Source organism: Triturus cristatus, chromosome 7, assembly GCF_964204655.1.
Source record: "Triturus cristatus chromosome 7, aTriCri1.1, whole genome shotgun sequence".
Taxonomy (NCBI): domain Eukaryota; kingdom Metazoa; phylum Chordata; class Amphibia; order Caudata; family Salamandridae; genus Triturus; species Triturus cristatus.
The window spans coordinates 445,895,449-445,913,880 of NC_140590.1; the positions used below are offsets into that span (position 1 = coordinate 445,895,449).

General features: G+C 46.9%; 1 protein-coding gene across 1 annotated transcript in view; it reads left to right on the forward strand.

Moving 5' to 3' along the window:
* The window catches only part of DNAH9 (dynein axonemal heavy chain 9), a 1,479,259-nt gene that overhangs the window by 1,191,510 nt on the left and 269,317 nt on the right, over positions 1-18,432 (forward strand). Inside the window, exon 66 of the mRNA XM_085616775.1 lies at positions 15,696-15,866. Within this exon, the coding sequence (XP_085472901.1) occupies positions 15,696-15,866 (171 nt within the window). The remainder of the gene's footprint in view (positions 1-15,695; positions 15,867-18,432) is intronic.

Sequence of the window (18,432 nt, forward strand, 5' to 3'; positions counted from 1 at the left end):
GTCTGACACTCTATGCCCCTCTACTGTACCAAACTCTACTCCACTCTATGCTACTCCACTGTACAAGACTGTACTCCAGTCTGTCACTGTAAAACACTTTAGTCCACTCTTTGCTACTCTATCTGACTCTTCTCCACTCTACGATACTCCACGCAACTTCCTCTATGCCACTCCATCACAATTTAATTCAATCTACTCTATAACACAATACTCCACTGTTCCACTCTGTGCCACTCCCCTCAACAGCATTGTATGACAGTTGGACACTGTGCAACAAGTTATACTAACCCACTGTGTGACACGCAAATCCACTTTTAGACACTTCACTCAATGCCACTCCACTCTCCAACTCTCTGATCTATGGAAGTCCACTCTACAACACTAAAATACACTGTGCCCCTGTACAACACTCTCCTCAACTTTATGCCACTTTACGACACTGTTCTCCACTCCAGGACACACTACACAACTAGCTATATGCCAGTCTTCCCCACTTTACTCTACTCTACTCTGACACACTACTCCACTCTACTCCACTGTACGCCAGTGTACTCTATGCCACTCAATGCCACTTGACTCTACAACACTCTATACCACTACATTTTACCACACTATGCAACACTACTGTACGTCACTCCACAACACTATACTCCACTCTATGCCACTACACAGTACTCCACTGTGCGACACTTTACAACACTCTATGACATGCCAGTCGACTCCACTCTATGACACTTTACTCCACTTTATGATATAACAGGCTACTCTACATCACTCCACACTACTCTACAACATAACACTCCACTGTATTAAACCTTACTTCTCTCTATCATACACAACTTCACTTAACTCCACTGTAAGATAGTTTACCCCACTCTACACAATTGTTCAACTCTCCTCTCTACCCCTGTCCACTGTACGACACACTACTGTACTCTATGCAGCTCCAATCTATAAAACTCCACTACACTGTATGGCCATCTACTCTACGCCACTGTATTGGACTGTATGACACTCTAACACATGCCACTCCACTATAAAGCACAACACTCCACTGTATGACACTCTCCTCTACTGTACAACACTACACTATAGTTCATTGTATTACATGCCTCTCTACAACACTCCATTGTTCAAAACTACACTGTACATGACTCTTCACCACTAACTGTACAACACTTTACTCCACTCTATGCCACTACATTTAACAACACTCTTCTACACTCTATGCCACTGTGTGACACTCTGCTTGATGGTACTCCACTCCTTCACACTCAACTCCACAACACTGCAGTCAATGACACTACACTGTACAGCACTCAAGTGAACTGTACAACACGTCATTTCACTATACAACATGCCACCCCACTCAACTATACAACACGCCACACCACTCCACTGTATAACAGTTTACTTCATTATACACTATGGTACTTCACTCTGCTCCACTCTATTCTCGTGTTTTGGGACCCCCCTTTTTTCTCAGCCCCCGCTTGACGAATCACCCCGAGACTTTCAGGGTAGGAGCTGAGCGGAGAAAAACCATTAAAAAAAATTTAAAAAATTTAATACGTAGTTTATTGAAAAATAAATATATAACAAAAAAATTATACATACATAACTTAGCATTTAAAAAACCGTACAAATTCACTGAAAAAAACCATAGGTTTTACACACGTTCTAGTTAAGAATTAGCATTTAAAAAACATTGCAAATTCACTCAAAAAACCATAGGTTTCACACATGTTATAGTTAGGTGGATATTTCACTCGTAAAAAAACAATGAAATTCCCCGGTTATAGTTAGTTGAGATAACTATAACTCGCGCGACCGCTACTCTATCACAAGGATGATGCCACTGACCATGTCATGAATGATGTAATATGTGACGTTTTCAGCAGTGCATTGCGGGCGCGCGAGTTATAGTTATCTCAACTAAATATAACGGGGGAATTTCATTGTTTTTTTACGAGTGAAATATCCACCTAACTATAACATGTGTGAAACCTATGGTTTTTTAAGTGAATATATATATATATAACATTCTTAAACTTTTTAGAAACACTCATAGTCACTGGAGGATGTCATCTGTGATGTCAAGTGAGATTTCATCAGTGATGTCATCATTAATGTCACTGACTATGTCATGAGTGATGTAATATGTGACATCATCAGCAGTGCATTGTGGGGGGGGCAGTTTTAGTTAGTCCAGCTAACTATAGGGGCTCAATATATATCTATATATATATATATATACTAACCTGGCATATACAAACTATTTTGTTGTAAAGGCATATGCGCAGTAATGGATGCGTGGTAAATATATATATATAGTAAACTAGTACAAAGCCATTTAACTAAATCACTCTCTCTTTCAGGACTGCAGAATCTTCATGGTTCATTCCCATGTGGGAAGTGCAAAGCATGTAGCACCAGTAAGAAAATTCTGACTTATCAAGTTCCTGGAAAAAAGTCTTATAATAAGATCAGCAAATTCATGACTTGTACTACAACATATGTGGTATACTGCCTAGAGTGCCCATGTGGCTGCCGCTACATAGGTAGCACTATGAACGCAGTAAAAATGCGTATATTGGAGCACCATAGAGCTATTGCTAATAAAGATGAGAATTACCCTGTAGCGCGTCACTTTGCCAACCACCATAATAGTAACAGAACTCTTCTAAACATTTTCTGTCTAGATTGTATCCCAAATGACATCAGGGGAGGAGACAGAGAGAAAAGTTTACGACGTCTGGAATCTAGATATATTATTGAACTCCAGACTAAGTCACCGAATGGCTTAAACGCTGGGGAAGAGTTAATAACTCATTTATAATGTAAACATAATATATAATTTATGCAGCATTCTATTTGTTTGAGTGGTACAAACTTGGGAGGACTGAAAAGTGATTATCTATGGATTAAAAGCATATACTGTTTTGGTTTTGCACTAATAAGATCCTAATCGGGATTTAGGGTAATGGTTAATGTAATATGATTGTAATTTAAATAAATAAGAGTCTAATTGATGGTATGAATTAATACCAGCCCATTTAGGGCTTAATGACGTGAATCATGAATTATCAATTTTCACGATGTTCTTTTTACATACCCTGACATGATAATACAGATTGACTATGTTAGTCCCTCGTTTATTATTATTTTTGTTAATTTTTGTCATAAAATTGAGGAGGATCTCAATACGATATGTTTATAAATCAGACAATTTATAAAGTGTGAATACATTAAATGTGACTAAGGCATAAATGAGGAGAGCTTATTTTTAATTCATTATATAAACGAAATGTTAACCCATCTAGGGGGTAAAATTACAAAATTATGTTGATCCTTTATAACTGGGTGATTTTGATTGTGATTATTGTAAAATCTTTTATTAATTTTGTGGGAATCACATTATAATGAATTGAGAATGGTACTGTTCGTGAGAGAGAAAGAGAAAAATAACGCGAATGTATTGCTATAAGGTCTATTTTGCACATTCCAATATGGCGATTGAATTCTTGCATGTGAGTCCTTCCTCTAATTTGATGAATTATTGTAAATATAAACTTCCGCCTCAAGACGCGAGCCGACACTGACGAAGGCTACGGCTGAAACGCGTCTGTTTCTGTTTTTGCACGAATAAAATCCTAACCGGGATTTAAACTAACACGAGTGCTGGTCCTCTTGTTGTCTAACATTGGAGCATTATATATATATATATATATATATATATATATATATATATATATATATATATATATTCACAGAAAAAAACATAGGTTTCAGGCACGTTATAGTTAGGAATTAGCATTTAAAAAACATCAGAAATTCACTGAAAAAACCATAGGTTTCAGGGGTGTTATAGTTAGCTGGACTTTTCACTTGTACAAAACCATTGAAATTCCCCCGTTATAGTTAGTTCAGCTAACTATAACTCGCGCGCCCGCAATGCACTGCTGATGACGTCCCATATTACATCACTCATGACATGGTCAGTGACATCACTCATGACATCACTGATGACATCTCAAATGACATCACTGATGACATCATCCAGTGAATGTGTGTTTTTCTGAAAATTAAATATGTTTTATATATGTATATCTCAAGGTCGATGGAAGAATAAATGGGTATACAAGTGTCTAAATGGATGATTTGTTTTTGAAAAATTGATTGTGTAACTGACTGATTAAGTGTATCATAGTGAATACATGGCTTAGTGAGTAATGTTTAAATATGTAAATATCTGTATCAGTCTCTCACTTTGTGTATAAGTGGCTGCATGGGTTGGTGAGTAGCTACATGGGTGTCTATATAGGTTATTAGTTGGTTTTTTGAGTATCAGTCTGAGTGTCTGCATGGTTCGGTGGGGGGTATTACGTAGTGCATAGGTGCATGAATGAGTGACTCACTCTTTGTATGTGTTGAAGACAGCATGTGTGCAGGACTGTATGGGTGGATGAGTGTGTGTATGGGTGTGTTAGTGAGTGAATGACTGTCTCAATAGTGTCTTTATGAGTAACTACATATGTTTTAAACTAGTATATGTGACTATTGGTGTATATAAGTGAGTATATGTGAGAGTGAGAGATTGAAAGAGTTCCTGTATGAATAAGTATGTGTTTCTATAAGTGATTGTTTAAAAGACTAAGTATGTGTAAGTTTCCGTAGAAGTAAGTGTGGTGGTGTGTGTATAACTGTATATGCAAATAAATGTATGTTTGATTCTTTATTAGCATGAGTGACTATGTGTGTGAGTAACTCTATGGATGAGTGGCATTGTGTAACAGAATGTATAGGTGTATGAGTACATATGATGAGTGAATACATGTATGAGTGACTGTATAGGACTGTTGGTGAATGAGTGGATGTGTATGTGGATCTTAGAATTACTGAAGAGGTTGTTGTAACTGGTATTGGTATGTCTATTGTTTTGAAAAGTTTAGTCTCTATTTTTGAATGTGTGTATCAAAGGTTATATTAGGGTGAGAGGAGGTCTGCCACTCTATCACAAGGATGATGTCATCAGTGACGTATTTTGGCCCTAGGAACCCCATCTCCGGGGCCTGGCCTTATTCTAAATGGGGAGGGGGACACAGCCCCCCTTCCCAGGCTGATTTTGGCCTTGGGGACCCATTCTCCTGGGACCTGGCCATTGTCTGAAAGGGCCAAAAAGTCCCGGGAGGGTCCCCCTTAATTCCCCAGAGGGTGGTGGTCCCCGAGGACAAAAGCAGACTGGAGAGGAGAGCTGCGTGAACCCCCCTCCGCAACAACCATTTCCCCATCCCGTGGGACCTGGCCCACGCAGGGAGATTTATTCAAAACAAGCACAGGAGACTGTGCATGTTTTTTTTTATTTTTGCAGCGGATTCCTAGGTCTGCCACAAATTTGTGGCAATTTCTTTTAAAAAATAGGTTTTGGGCCCCCAGCGGAATCTCTGCGGGACCCAACCACCAGGACTATGGTGTCGGAGTATCCCGCCCTCTTTTGTGGTTATTTGTGGGGTTATTTGGGACACAGGCTCAGTCCTGAATCCCAAGAAGGCTGCCATCACTTCCTGGTTCATGTGTTTGGCAGCCAATCAGATCTCATCAACAGATCTTGGTGTAGTTCCACTCAGCAGTTCAGGTAGTAGTCATGTTCAAATTCCCTTTGGGAAATAACATGGGGAATACATGTTTTGGGACCTCCATTTTTCTCCTCTCCCGCTAGACCATGAGTACTCAAAAACTTTCTCTCAGGGGCCAAATTTACAGTGTGGTTTGTGGCCGAGGGCTGCACTGGTGGGGCGGGGTCAGTGGGGGAGGGGGCCTGGGCTAGACCATGCCCATGAGGTTGAACACAGGCCCCTGCAGCGGACGCATTGGTCCACTGAGCCACCAGACCTGGCATACACACATCTCTCTCTCTCGCTCTCTCTCTCTTTATTGCGCCCTCTCTCTCTCTGTCTCCCTCCCTCTCTCTCCCTCTCTCCCTCTCTCTTTCTCTCTCTTTATCTCCCTCCCTCTCTCTCTCTGTCTCCCTCCCCCTCTCTATGTCTCTCTCCCCCTCACTCTCCCTCTGTCTCACTCCCTCTCTCTCTCTGTCTCCCTCCATCTCTCTATCACTCTCACCCTCTCTTTCTCTCTCCCTCGCTCTCTCCCTCTCTCTCCCTCTCTCTCTCTCTCTCTCTCCCCCTCTCTCTCTCACACTCCCTCTCTCTCTGTCTCCCTCTGTCTCACTCCCTCTGTCTCCCTCCCTCTCTCTGTCTCCCTCTCTCTCCCTCTGTCTCCCTCCCTATGTCTCAATCGGTCTGTCTACCTCTCTATGTCTCCCTGTGTCTCAATCTGTCTGTCTCCCTCCATCTCCCTCCCTATGTCTCCCCCTGTCTGTCTCCATACTCCCTCCGTCTCCCTCCCTCTGTCTCCCTATGTCTGTCTCCCTCTGTCTTTCTCCATGTCTCCCTCCCTCTGTCTCCCTCTCTCTCTGTCTCCCTCTCTCTGTCTCCCTCTCTCTCTCTATCGCCCTCCCTCGCTCTCTCTCTGTCCCCCTCCCTCTCTGTGTTCCTCCCCCTCTCTCTCTCTGTCTTCCTCGCTCTCTCTCCCTCTCTCTCTGTCTCACTCCCTCTCTCTCTCCCTCTGTCTCCCTCCCTCTCTCTCTCTCCCTCTGTCGCCCTCTGTCTCTCTCCCTCTGTCTCCCTCCCTCTGTCTGTCTCCCTCCGTCTGTCTCCCTCTGTCTGTCTCCCTCTGTCTCCCTCTGTCTGTCTCCCTCTGTCCCCCTCCCTCTGTCCCCCTCCCTCTGTCTCCTTCCCTCTGTCTCCCTCTGTCTGTCTCCCACTGTCTGTCTCTCTCTGTCTCCCTCTGTCTGTCTCCCTCTGTCTGTCTCCCTCCCTCTGTCTACCTCCCTCCCTCTGTCTCCCTCTCTCTCTGTCTCCCTCTGTCTTTCCCTCTCTCTCTCTGTCTCCCTGCCTCTCTCTCTCTCTCTGTCTCCCTCCCTCTGTCTCCCTTCCTCTCTCTCCCTTTGTCTCCCTCCGTCTACCTCTCTGTCTCCCTCTCCATCTCTCCCTCTGTCTCCCTCTGTCTCCCCCTCTGTCTCTCTGTCTCTGCCTGTCTCTGCCTCTATCTGTCTCTGCCTCTACATGCCTCTGCCTCTGTCTCTATCTGTCTCTGTCTGTCCCTGTCTCTATCTGTCTCTGCCTCTATCTGTCTCTGTCTCTATCTGTCTCTGTCTCTATCTGTCTCTGTCTAGCCCTGTCTCTGTCTGTCCCTGTCTCTGCCTCTATCTGTCTCTGTCTCTATCTGTCTCCAGCTGTCTCTGTGTCTATCTGTCTCCGTCTGTCCCTGTCTCTATCTCTGTCTGTCTCTGTCTGTTTCTGTCTCTATCTATCTCTGTCTCTATCTGTCTCTGTGTCTCTATCTATCTCTCTGCCTCTATCTGTCTCTCTGCCTCTATCTGTCTCTCTGCCTCTATCTGTCGCCTCTATCTGTCTCTGCCTCTATCTGTCTTTGTCCAATCAGGAAGCTTCCCAAAAGGCCCTTTTAAAAGTCAGCTGTGAAAGTGCTTTCAGCTGACTTTTAAAGGACCTTTTGGGAAGCTTTCCGAAGGTGCCCTGACATCACAGAGGCCGAAGATGGCCGCAGGAGCATAGTAGTGAATACCTATTTAATAAGTTTTTACTACGTATGCTCCTGCGGTCATCTTCTGTGTTTACTGCTGGCTATGGAAACTGAAAGGCAAGGTCCGTGGGCTGTCAATGAAGGCCTGCCGGGCCGCTGGCGGCCCACGGGCTGCTGTACTATGAGTACCACGGCGCTAGAAGAATCATCCTAAAACTTTTCAGACAGCAGCTGAAGTGTTTGGCGCACTATTTTTGAAAATTTTGTGAAGATTTGTCAAATGGTTCTAAAGTTATTAGCAAAACAAAAAAAGCTCTGTCTATGGAAACTAGGTCCTAGGTTATATATTTGTATATATATGTGTATGCTTACCTGGCATATACAAACTAAGGGGTCTATTAGGATGGCGGTCGGATGGCCGCCGCCAGGCCGGTGGTGGCAATCGCCACAATGCTAAAAGCCGCGATTGTACCGCCACGGTTGGATTTCGAGTGCGGAGCATACTAATTGGACCGGCGGTTATGCCGCGGTCCTAGCGGGCGGTGTTTTCCCGCTGCCATGGTGGTCGGAGTGATTTTCCAACCGCCATCCTAATAAATAGACCCCTATATTGTTGTAAAGGCATATGCGCAGTGAAGTAAGCGTGGTAAAGGTATTGTGTGGTCACAACCTCGTTGTAAAGATTGATTCCCCTCTTTCTGTGATAGTGCAGACTGTGGCCTTCTGGATTATATGATGTCATTCAGCTGGAAGGTGGTTAGATATCTTGAAATGTCTGAGTTACGCAAGCAGTCCATTCTAGGTATTTCCAAATACAAGCAGTAGAGTCTTGTTCTGGTCTTCTGCTGATATCCCAGTGGCTTCGAATATTGCCATTGTAAGGAAAACTGCATTTAATGAAGCAGCCAGAAACTAAATAACCCTGCTGTTAACTGGCAGCAAGTAGATGATATTCTGGTAGTAGTAGCACAGTTTGGAAATTAGGAAGGAAAAGCAATGCAAACCTAGGATAAGGATCAAAGAAATAATAAAAGATAAAAAAATAGTTCTACAGCTTTTAAAAATAAAAATAAATATAACACAAAATATACTGACATTGGCTGCACATCAGGAGCCTTCCTTCTCAATCACATTACGTCTACTGAGTCCGATGTGTAAGGAATATTGAGTCAGAACAACTGATAATCGTAATGACTCACATACCGAATACAATATGGTAAAGAAAACTTTGTAGACGTTCTATATTTGTTATGGAATTTTTAAAGAAAGATTTTTTTTTCAGTAGCTTTTGCCAAAAATTACAAATTGAAGAACATTTCTTCTGTGAGGCTGACACACTAAATTGAGCAAAAAAAAATTCTTAAGGAAACAAGAATGCCAACTGGACGTCACTGCAGAGCAACCAACCAATGGAAATATGGTTGTATGTTATTTTTAAATTGAATGATCTCGTCGGACCCTGCTTCCAGCCCATATCAAATTGAAATATTATTTCATGATAATATTCAAGAACCCCAATTCCTAAAAACAGACTGTCCTGAAGAGAAACATCCTTTCCCTTAATATCAGCCACAGGAGTACACCACCCCTCCAAGGCTGCAGACCTAAAAGAACAGAGAAAGGACAAGAATAAAAGCCCTCCTTCACTTATACAGTCAGACTGGAGGTCGACCGCCTACTTTTTTACGCCCTCCATCCATACAGAAGGAGCATATGGTTTTCCTTTTCATGCATGGTCTGACTCTAATGACTTAGCCCTATCCATCATGGAGGGGAATGTGAATTACCTGAACCTTATGATCACCAGATGGACTGGACTGCTTTAAAGGCTCTGAGGCTGGATCCTACATGATTTATTGCTGATATCCTGCTTATATAGGGCTACATAATAATAATAATAATAAAAATAATAATAATAATAAGGTGTTTTATAAAGCGTACAGTTATGTCCATAGACTCGTCCCAGCGCTAGGGTTTCCTATCCTCTGCCATGCGCATAAACACTAAACACTGCAGTAAATGGATCTAAAAAGCCAAGTTTTCATCTTTTTTTTAAAAGAGAACTCCGACTTCTGTCTAAGTGAAAGGGGAAATGAGTTTCACAGTCTAGCTATTAAAAAGCAGAATGAGCATCCTCCGATTCATGATTTTCTAATCCTAAGTAGGAGTGCAAGCTGAGCATTGGCTGATCTGAGAGATCTTTAAGGAGAGTAGGCTGAAATCATATTCTTCAAGTAGTCAGGGCCTTTGCCATTAAGAAATCTATGGTAATAGCATAGAGCTTTGAAACAAACTTGTTCCTTCAATGGGCGCCAATGCAATTTGGCTAAGGCAAGATTTGAGGGGGAGTGTCTATGCAAGTTCAGCAGCAAATGTGTTGCCACATTCTGTGCCCTCTGGAGTCACAATCAGTGGTGGCCCATGCAGGTAAGCGTGGTGTGGCTGGGTGGACAAATAACAGAATAGGAAAAATAAAATAAATAAATAAACAAAACCATCTACCTTGCACTTGCTGAGTGCAAGGTAAGTGGATTTACTTATTTTTTATATTCTGTGGTTTGTCACTTCCCCCCGCCTTGCCCCCTGCCACGCACCACCTCCCTACCACGCTTACCTGCACAGGCCGGGACTGGTCACATCCTGCATACCTGCGAAACTCCGAGATATAGAACATTACAGTACTACAGTCTAGACATGATGGGAGACTAGACCACAGTCTTCTTGGCTACTTTTGGCAGATATGGAAGAATTCTTTTCAGGGATTTTAAGGTACCGAAGAACTGTCCTGCCAAGCTTCTAATTTGGCTTTCAAATGACATTTTATAATCAAACCAAATGCCTAGATTCTTCACTTTACGCAAGGTAAGGTGACCTAGCTCTAGGACACCCCCGCGCCGCACGGCCACCAGCTGCTGCGTGCGTCTTCCCCGCCTTCTGCCTCGCTGCCTCGCTAGCCGAGCCTCCGCCGCGTGACCACGCCCCCTGCCTTCCAGCGGCGTGCTCCGTGACCGCCTGACCAGCCCCCTTCGTATTTGCTGTTCTGTATTGTGTTTTGTTGCCTGTCTCCCTGTAACTTGTTTTTTGCCTTCTGTATTGCTTGCTTCGTTTGGCCCCTCCGTCCTCCCTCCCCGCTCCCCGCTTCCCGCCACAGCCGCTAACCCCGCCCCTTTTGCCTTCTGTACCCTCCCCGCTCCCGCCTCCCAGCTGCTCCGACCCCCCGCGCACTTCGCCATATATGGCGACCGTGCGAACGCGCAGCGGTCCCGCGCAGCGGGCGCGCCGATTGTGCGCCAAAGGCGCGCCAAAGGCAAGCCCGTCTACGCCCATCCGCGCCTGGACCGCGCCCAGTGCCAGGACCCCTGGACCCCACCGACGGAAGACGACCCGACAGTCCTACGACGCCGCAACACTCATCGCACTCAACACCGGCGGGACCCAGGGATGCTACCGAGCGACTCCGAAGCACACCCACGGACCCTTCAGCTGCCACGCCTGCAAGTTCACCTGCATCCAGACCTGCCCGGCACCAGCACCTGCCAAGCAGAACACCAGCAGCAAACACCTCAAGTGCATCCTGCTCAACACCCGCTCCGTCCACAGACACGCCACCGAACTCTGGAACCTCCTAGACGCCACAACCCCTGACGTTGCCTTCATCACGGAGACCTGGATGAACGCCTCTTCAGCACCCGACATCGCCATCGCCATCCCAGAGGGCTACAAGATCACCCGGAGGGACCGCACCGCCAACCAGATGGGAGGAGGCATCGCCATCATCCACAGGAACACCATCCGAATCACGACTAGCACCGACAACACCCTAACCACCGCCGAACACCTGCACTTCCAGATCCACACCGACCCGAAGACCACCCTCAGAGGCACCCTGATCTACCGACCCCCGGGACCACGCACTCAATTCAGCGAGGACATCGCCGACTTCGTCAGCCCGCATGCCCTCCCCTCCGCCGACTACATCCTCCTGGGGGACCTCAACTTCCACCTGGAGAACAACAACGACCGCAACACCAGCACCCTGCTCGACAACCTCGCCAACCTTGGGCTGAAGCAACTGGTGAGCACCCCCACCCACCTCGCCGGACACACACTCGACGCCGTCTTCTCATCCAGCAAAGACATCGCCTTCAGCCACGCCACAGAACTCCACTGGACGGACCACAGCTGCGTACACTTCACCTTCGAAAGAACGACGATCCACCACCACCAGCAACAGGCTGCCCGTAGAAGCTGGAACAAGATCACAGCCGACCAGCTCGCCGCTTCCCTGAGCCAGCACCCTCCTGCCAGCTCAGCGAACCCCAGCCAGGCCGCCGACAACCTCACGAAGTGGATCAGCAACTGCGCGGACGAACTCGCCCCGCTGAGGACCCCGCCCAGCAGACCCGGCAGCAAGAAAGCCCCATGGTTCACCGACGAACTCAAGAGCTCCAAGAAGAACTGCCGAGCCCTCGAGAAAGTCTGGAGAAAGGAACCTACACCGGACAACAAGACCACCCTCAAACTCGCCACCCGGAAGCACCACCAACTGATACGCGCCGCCAAGAAAACTGCATTCAAGGACCGGCTGGACAACAACGCACACAACTGCAAGGAACTCTTCAACATCGTGAAAGAGCTCTCCAACCCCAACGCCGGAAACAACGACATCACCCCTTCGCAAGACCTCTGCAACTCCCTCGCCTCCTACTTCCACAACAAGATCGCGGACATACACAACAGCTTCAGCACCCAACCGACACACGCCACGACCACAGCCACGCCGCCCACCGCCGCCCTCCGAGCCTGGACTCCGATCAGCACCGAAGACACCGTCCGCATGATGAACTCCGTCCACTCCGGATCGCCGACCGACCCCTGCCCGCACCACGTCTTCAACAAGGCCGACGCTGTCATCACACCCCACCTGCGGGACATCATTAACACCTCCTTCGACACCGCCACCTTCCCCGAGAGCTGGAAGCACGCCGAACTCAGCGCTCTTCTCAAGAAACCTACAGCAGACCCCACCGAACTCAAGAATTCCCGCCCAATCTCGCTCCTCCCGTTTCCAGCCAAAGTCATCGAGAAGACCGTCAACAAACAGCTGGCCGCCTTCCTCGAGACGAACGGATCCCTCGACCCCTCGCAGTCCGGCTTCCGAGCCAACCACAGCACCGAGACCGCCCTCATCGCCGCCACCGACGACATACGAGCCCTGATGGACAACGGAGAAACAGCGGCCCTCATCCTCCTAGACCTCTCCGCGGCCTTCGACACTGTCTGCCACCGCACCCTAGTGCACCGCCTCAGCAACGTCGGAATCCAGGAGAAGGCACTGGAATGGATCGTCTCCTTCCTCGACGGAAGAACACAGATAGTCCGCCTACCACCGTACAAGTCAGAAGCCACCGAAGTCATCTGCGGCGTCCCACAAGGATCCTCGCTGAGCCCTACCCTCTTCAACGTCTACATGAGCCCCCTCGCGGCCATCGCACGCCAACACAACCTCAACATAATCTCCTACGCCGACGACACCCAGCTGATCCTCTCCCTGACCAACGACCACACCGCCGCCAGAGCCAACCTGCACGAAGGGATGAAGGAAGTAGCCGAGTGGATGACGACCAGCCGTCTGAAACTGAACTCAGACAAGACGGAGGTCCTCATCCTGGGCTCCACGCCCACCGCCTGGGACGACTCCTGGTGGCCCCCCGCCCTGGGCACCGCACCCAAGCCGACTAACCACGCACGCAACCTGGGCTTCATCCTGGACTCCTCCCTCTCCATGACCAAGCAAGTCAACGCCGTCTCCTCGGCGTGCTTCAACATCCTGCGCATGCTACGGAAGATCTTCTGGTGGATCCCCACGGAGACCAGGAAGACCGTCACCCAGGCCCTCGTCACCAGCCGACTGGACTACGGCAACGCCCTCTACGCCGGAACCACCGCCAAGCTCCAGAAGAGACTCCAGCGGATCCAGAACGCCTCAGCCAGACTCATCCTCGACATCCCACGTAACAGCCACATCTCCGGACACCTGAGAGACCTGCATTGGCTCCCCGTCAACAAAAGAATCACCTTCCGTCTCCTCACCCACGCACACAAAGCCCTACACGATCAAGGCCCGAGCTACCTCAACAACCGAATCAACTTCTACGCTCCCAAACGCCACCTCCGATCAACCAGCCACGCCCTCGCCGCCGTCCCACGCATCCGTAGAGCGACAACAGGAGGAAGGTCCTTCTCCTACCTGGCCGCCAAGACCTGGAACTCCCTCCCGACCGACCTGCGCCTGACCCAAGACCACCTCTCCTTCAGGAAGAAGCTCAAGACCTGGCTGTTCGAGCAGTAACGGCACCCCCCCCCCCCCCTAAGCGCCTTGAGACCCTACGGGTATGTAGTGCGCTCTATAAATGTCTTTGATTGATTGATTGAAGGTGTCTGGCCAACATGCTGTGGACCCAATAGCCAGTTATTAACCTAGGACCAGAACCTCGGTTTTACCTGCATTCAATCTGAGGCAACTGAGACTCATCCAATCTGCTACCTCAGTTAAACATGACCGGAATTGTACTGCCGGATCGAAGGAGTTTTGGGACAGGGTGACTATTAAGTGTGTGTCATCAGCATAAGACACAATGGAGAGGCCATATCTCTCAACAATGTTTGCTAGAAGACGCATATAGAGACTAAAAAGTGTCGGGCTCGGGGAAGAACTCTGAGGCACTTCCTGCTTCACTGCAGGTGTTTACATTCCCGCTTGTTAACGCCACTCAGAAAAAATGTGTTTTAAAGCTGCCTTTTACAGGATTCCTGTGTTGCCGCTCCTCCCTCCATTTTTGCCCGTGACACTGGACCCTCATTTGCACGTCAGAACCTCTCATATTCACAGTGTGCATTGCTGCTTGAGGAACATCCCACTTAGCCTCGGAAGCCACTACAAGCACATCCACTTTACGCCACTCAAGTCTTCTCAATCATTTTATGCCCACATCCTCTTCCTCCTGCACCAATCAGCTTCCCTACTGTACCCACGTGACCCGCCTGCCTTAGAGCTGTATTCATCACCTGCTTTGCCAGTGTTCTTGAATGCTTGCTGTACCACTCCAGCATATGGACCTGAGCGCTCTACAGCAATCCACTATCCCTCAGTCCAAGTTCTGAAAACAAAGTAAAATATGCACAGACTCCTGCACAGTGTTTAATTAAATGCTTTAAGGCAACAGTATTGAAACAGTTTTCAGCAGATGCGACAATGGATGATGAACGCACCCTGAAAGATTCAAACCTGAGGACATAGGACTTCATTTGCAAAGCTTGGAATGTTTCTGTCCTTTCAGGATGATCCATTTCTGCGTACTTTGAATGTCCTGTTACAAGCAGGTCTCCCCGTGTCGTGACGTCACTGCCTTCAAACCGTTCCTCTCCTGCCAGGGTGCCTGGTCGCCATTATTACGGTGTTTGAGAGCTGTGGCTCCAGAGGTCGTTGTGCTTCAGAGGGGATTCTATTCTATGCAACGGGTGTGGGCAGGAGTGTGAAAGGAGAAGGGAAAGAGATGTAAAGGAGATGTATGTGCAGGGCGGCTGCTTGGTATTCTGCCCGCTGCTGCGGCCGATCCCATCAGAGAGAGCAGCGGTCTGCAGATTCAATTATTGACGACATTAACTGATCTCCTTATCCGTCTCTGGCCCATACTGTAGGCCCGGCCCATTTATAATGATAAATAACCGAATGCTATACCGCACTCATCAATTCAGAAACACCGCATTGAGAATCATTGGGACTGTTTAATTCATGCTGGGAACGCGGAGCGTGCCAGCCGGGCAGATATGTTGTTAATCAAATGTGGTAATGGTTGCAAAAAAATCCAATCATGTTCTTCATTTAAGTAATGATATTATGTCTGTCACATTTTATCAGTTTAATCGGATTCTGATGTAAGTTCTTGAGCACGAGGCGCCGTTGCAGATCTTGCATGCAAGCCCAGTCCTCTATTGGCGTTGCCTACTGATGGCAGTGATTGGTGGGGCTAGTGCGAACGTTTGTGATTCATTGTTTGCGAAGTCCCATTGCATCTTCTCTGTGCTTGCAGTATCTGGATGACGCGCTGCCCGCCGAGTCTCCATATCTGTATGGACTTCACCCAAATGCTGAGATTGGATTCCTAACCCAGACCTCTGAGAAGCTCTTCCGCACAGTGCTGGAGATGCAGCCGCGCGACAGCAGTATGGGGGAAGGAGGAGGAGCTACCAGAGAAGAAAAGGTAAATCAATTTGGCAAAACTGTATTAAAATTAATACTTGCTCCCTCTTAATCTTGTACCAAAAAGAAATAATGGATATTAGAAATAATGAAGCTTTTTGCCTAAAACTTGAATGCCAAAGGGGTTCTTGGGCCAGTAGGCAAGATCAAGAACAGAACTCTGTAAGATACTTTTGAATAGTCCTAGGCCCAAAATGTCATACTCTACAATTTTAGAGTCAGACATATTTCATTGGCTTGTCATTCCTTTTCAAAACCCTAATGTGAATTTCTTTCTGGCACCATGAATTTCCTAGAGTAATGGGAGAGCCTCGGGAGGTTTTCTGTGTCAATGCACATACACTGGAATGCGTTATGATGACCATCCTATTTGCATTAACTACTGTTTCATTGGTGTTTGTGGAACTATCACTGGTTATCGGCTTTGTTTTAGGGCAGTTTATAATACCTGCTTGAAAAAAGGCTTACTTACACCAATAGCAACGGATTCTCCAAACACTGTGGGGCAGATTTACAAGCCCCTTGCGCCTCATTTACGCCGCCGTTGCGTCACTTTTGAGACGCAGCGGCGGCGCAAATCCTGTGCCATGGTGCGGGGTACTTACAATGTGACGCATCTGGGAGATGCGTCACGTTGTAAAGCCCTGCACCACATGTAGGCGTTCCAGCGCAGGAACGCCTCCTAAAAGTGGCTGAGTGAAATCTACAAGATTTCACTCAGTCACTTTTAGACCCATGCTGCGTCAAAACCCTGCGCCTGCCTGAAGCAGGCGTAAGGATTGACTCAGCATTAGCAAGATTGGGCCCCGCAGAGCATTGCTGGAGCTGCGTCGCGCTTGTGACGCAACTCCAGCAATGCACCACTTTTACGGCACAGATGCGTCACGCATCTGTGCCGTTTTTGCCCCACGGTGCACCGCATTGTAAATGCGGTGCATCCATGGTGGCGGAACTGTGGCGCACAATAACTGGCGCATCCCTGCTGATATGCAGGGATGCGCCAGTTATTGTAAATATGCCCCTGTGTGTCTAGATGATGGAACATATACAATGAACAAGGACATTTTAAATATTAAACTTTGGCCAATGTTTTTACAATCAGTAGAACTAAACACTATTCTCTGTGACTTTGAGTAGTAATCTGGAAGGGGTTTGGTAAAGTCCCCCGTGACATAATAATGTAAATGTGATGCTGTCTTTAATGCTGAGTTTTAGTTACATAATGTTTGACTTGAAAAGAACACATATAGTGCTCGATGGTTCAGGTCAGTATAAACAAGTTGATGACATTTGTGAAAGTGCTTCCCTAAAAGATGGTCCGACTAACACTAAATAAAAAGAATTCTTTCAACAAACCTCCTAATTTCATAAATATTGTTGGACTTGGGCCTTACAGCAGAGTAATCCCCAAACTTTTTGCTGTCATTCTTCTGTTTTCTGAAACCATTTTTGTTGGCCTTTAGGGCTCTGTGAACTTTACTACTGCTAACCAGTGCTAAAGTGTTTGTGCTGTCTCCTCTAAACATGGTAGAATTGGCTTACACCCAATAGGTATATTTATTTTAGTTTTAAGTCCCCAGTAAAGTGGTACTACATGTGCCTAGGGCATGAATATTAAATGCTAGAAGTGGGCCTGCAGCACTCATTGCGCCAACCACTTAGTAGCGGCTTGTGGAGGGAGTGCCACGGGGCGGTGGGGCGGGGTGAGGGAGGTGTAGGGTGGGAGGTAGTAAACTCCGGCTCACGGCTGACTGGAGTAATGTAAATAAATAGATAAATAAAATGAATTTCATTGCGTGCTGAAACGCCAAATGCGTTTCAGCGCGCGCAATTAAATTCATTTTATTTATTTATTTACTTACATTACTCCGGTCGGCCGTGAGCCGGAGTTTACTACCCCCCACCCTGCCCCTTGATCGCCCCACCCCACCGCCCTGCCGCACTCCCTCCACGAGCCGCTTCTGAAACCACTTAAGTAGCCCTTTAAACATGTCTCAGACCTGTCATTACAACCTGTGTGCAGTTTTAAACGAGCAGTTCTAACTGCCTAAATAAAGCTCTTGCCCACCCAAACCTTCTTTTATAGTACATATAAGTCACTCCTAGGGTAGGCCCTGAACAACCTAGAGGGTACAGTGTAAAGTAGGACATATACGTTTAAGTTTCACACATCCTAGTAGTATCCTAGTAGTGAAAAACTCTTAAACTCGTTTTCCACTGTAGCAAGGCCTCCCTCAGCCATAGGATAACATTTGAATTACCATATTAAATGTAATAAGGTGCAACTTCCGATTGGGAGAAGGTAGATAAGTTGGTTGAGTTTTGTATCTTAAGAATTGTAATTAAAAGCCATCTTTAATGGTAAAGTCAGATTTTTTATAACAATTCTGAAAATGCCACTTTTAGAAAGTTTAGATTTGCGAGTGCACTCCTTCCCTTAACCTTTTCCAAACATTTTACGTGAACATCTATATTCTAATGTGCGTGCGAACAACACCGTGTCCGTCCCGAGTCATGGCTCATATCAAAAGATCCATCCAAAAGGTGCATCCATCGCGCACCCAACT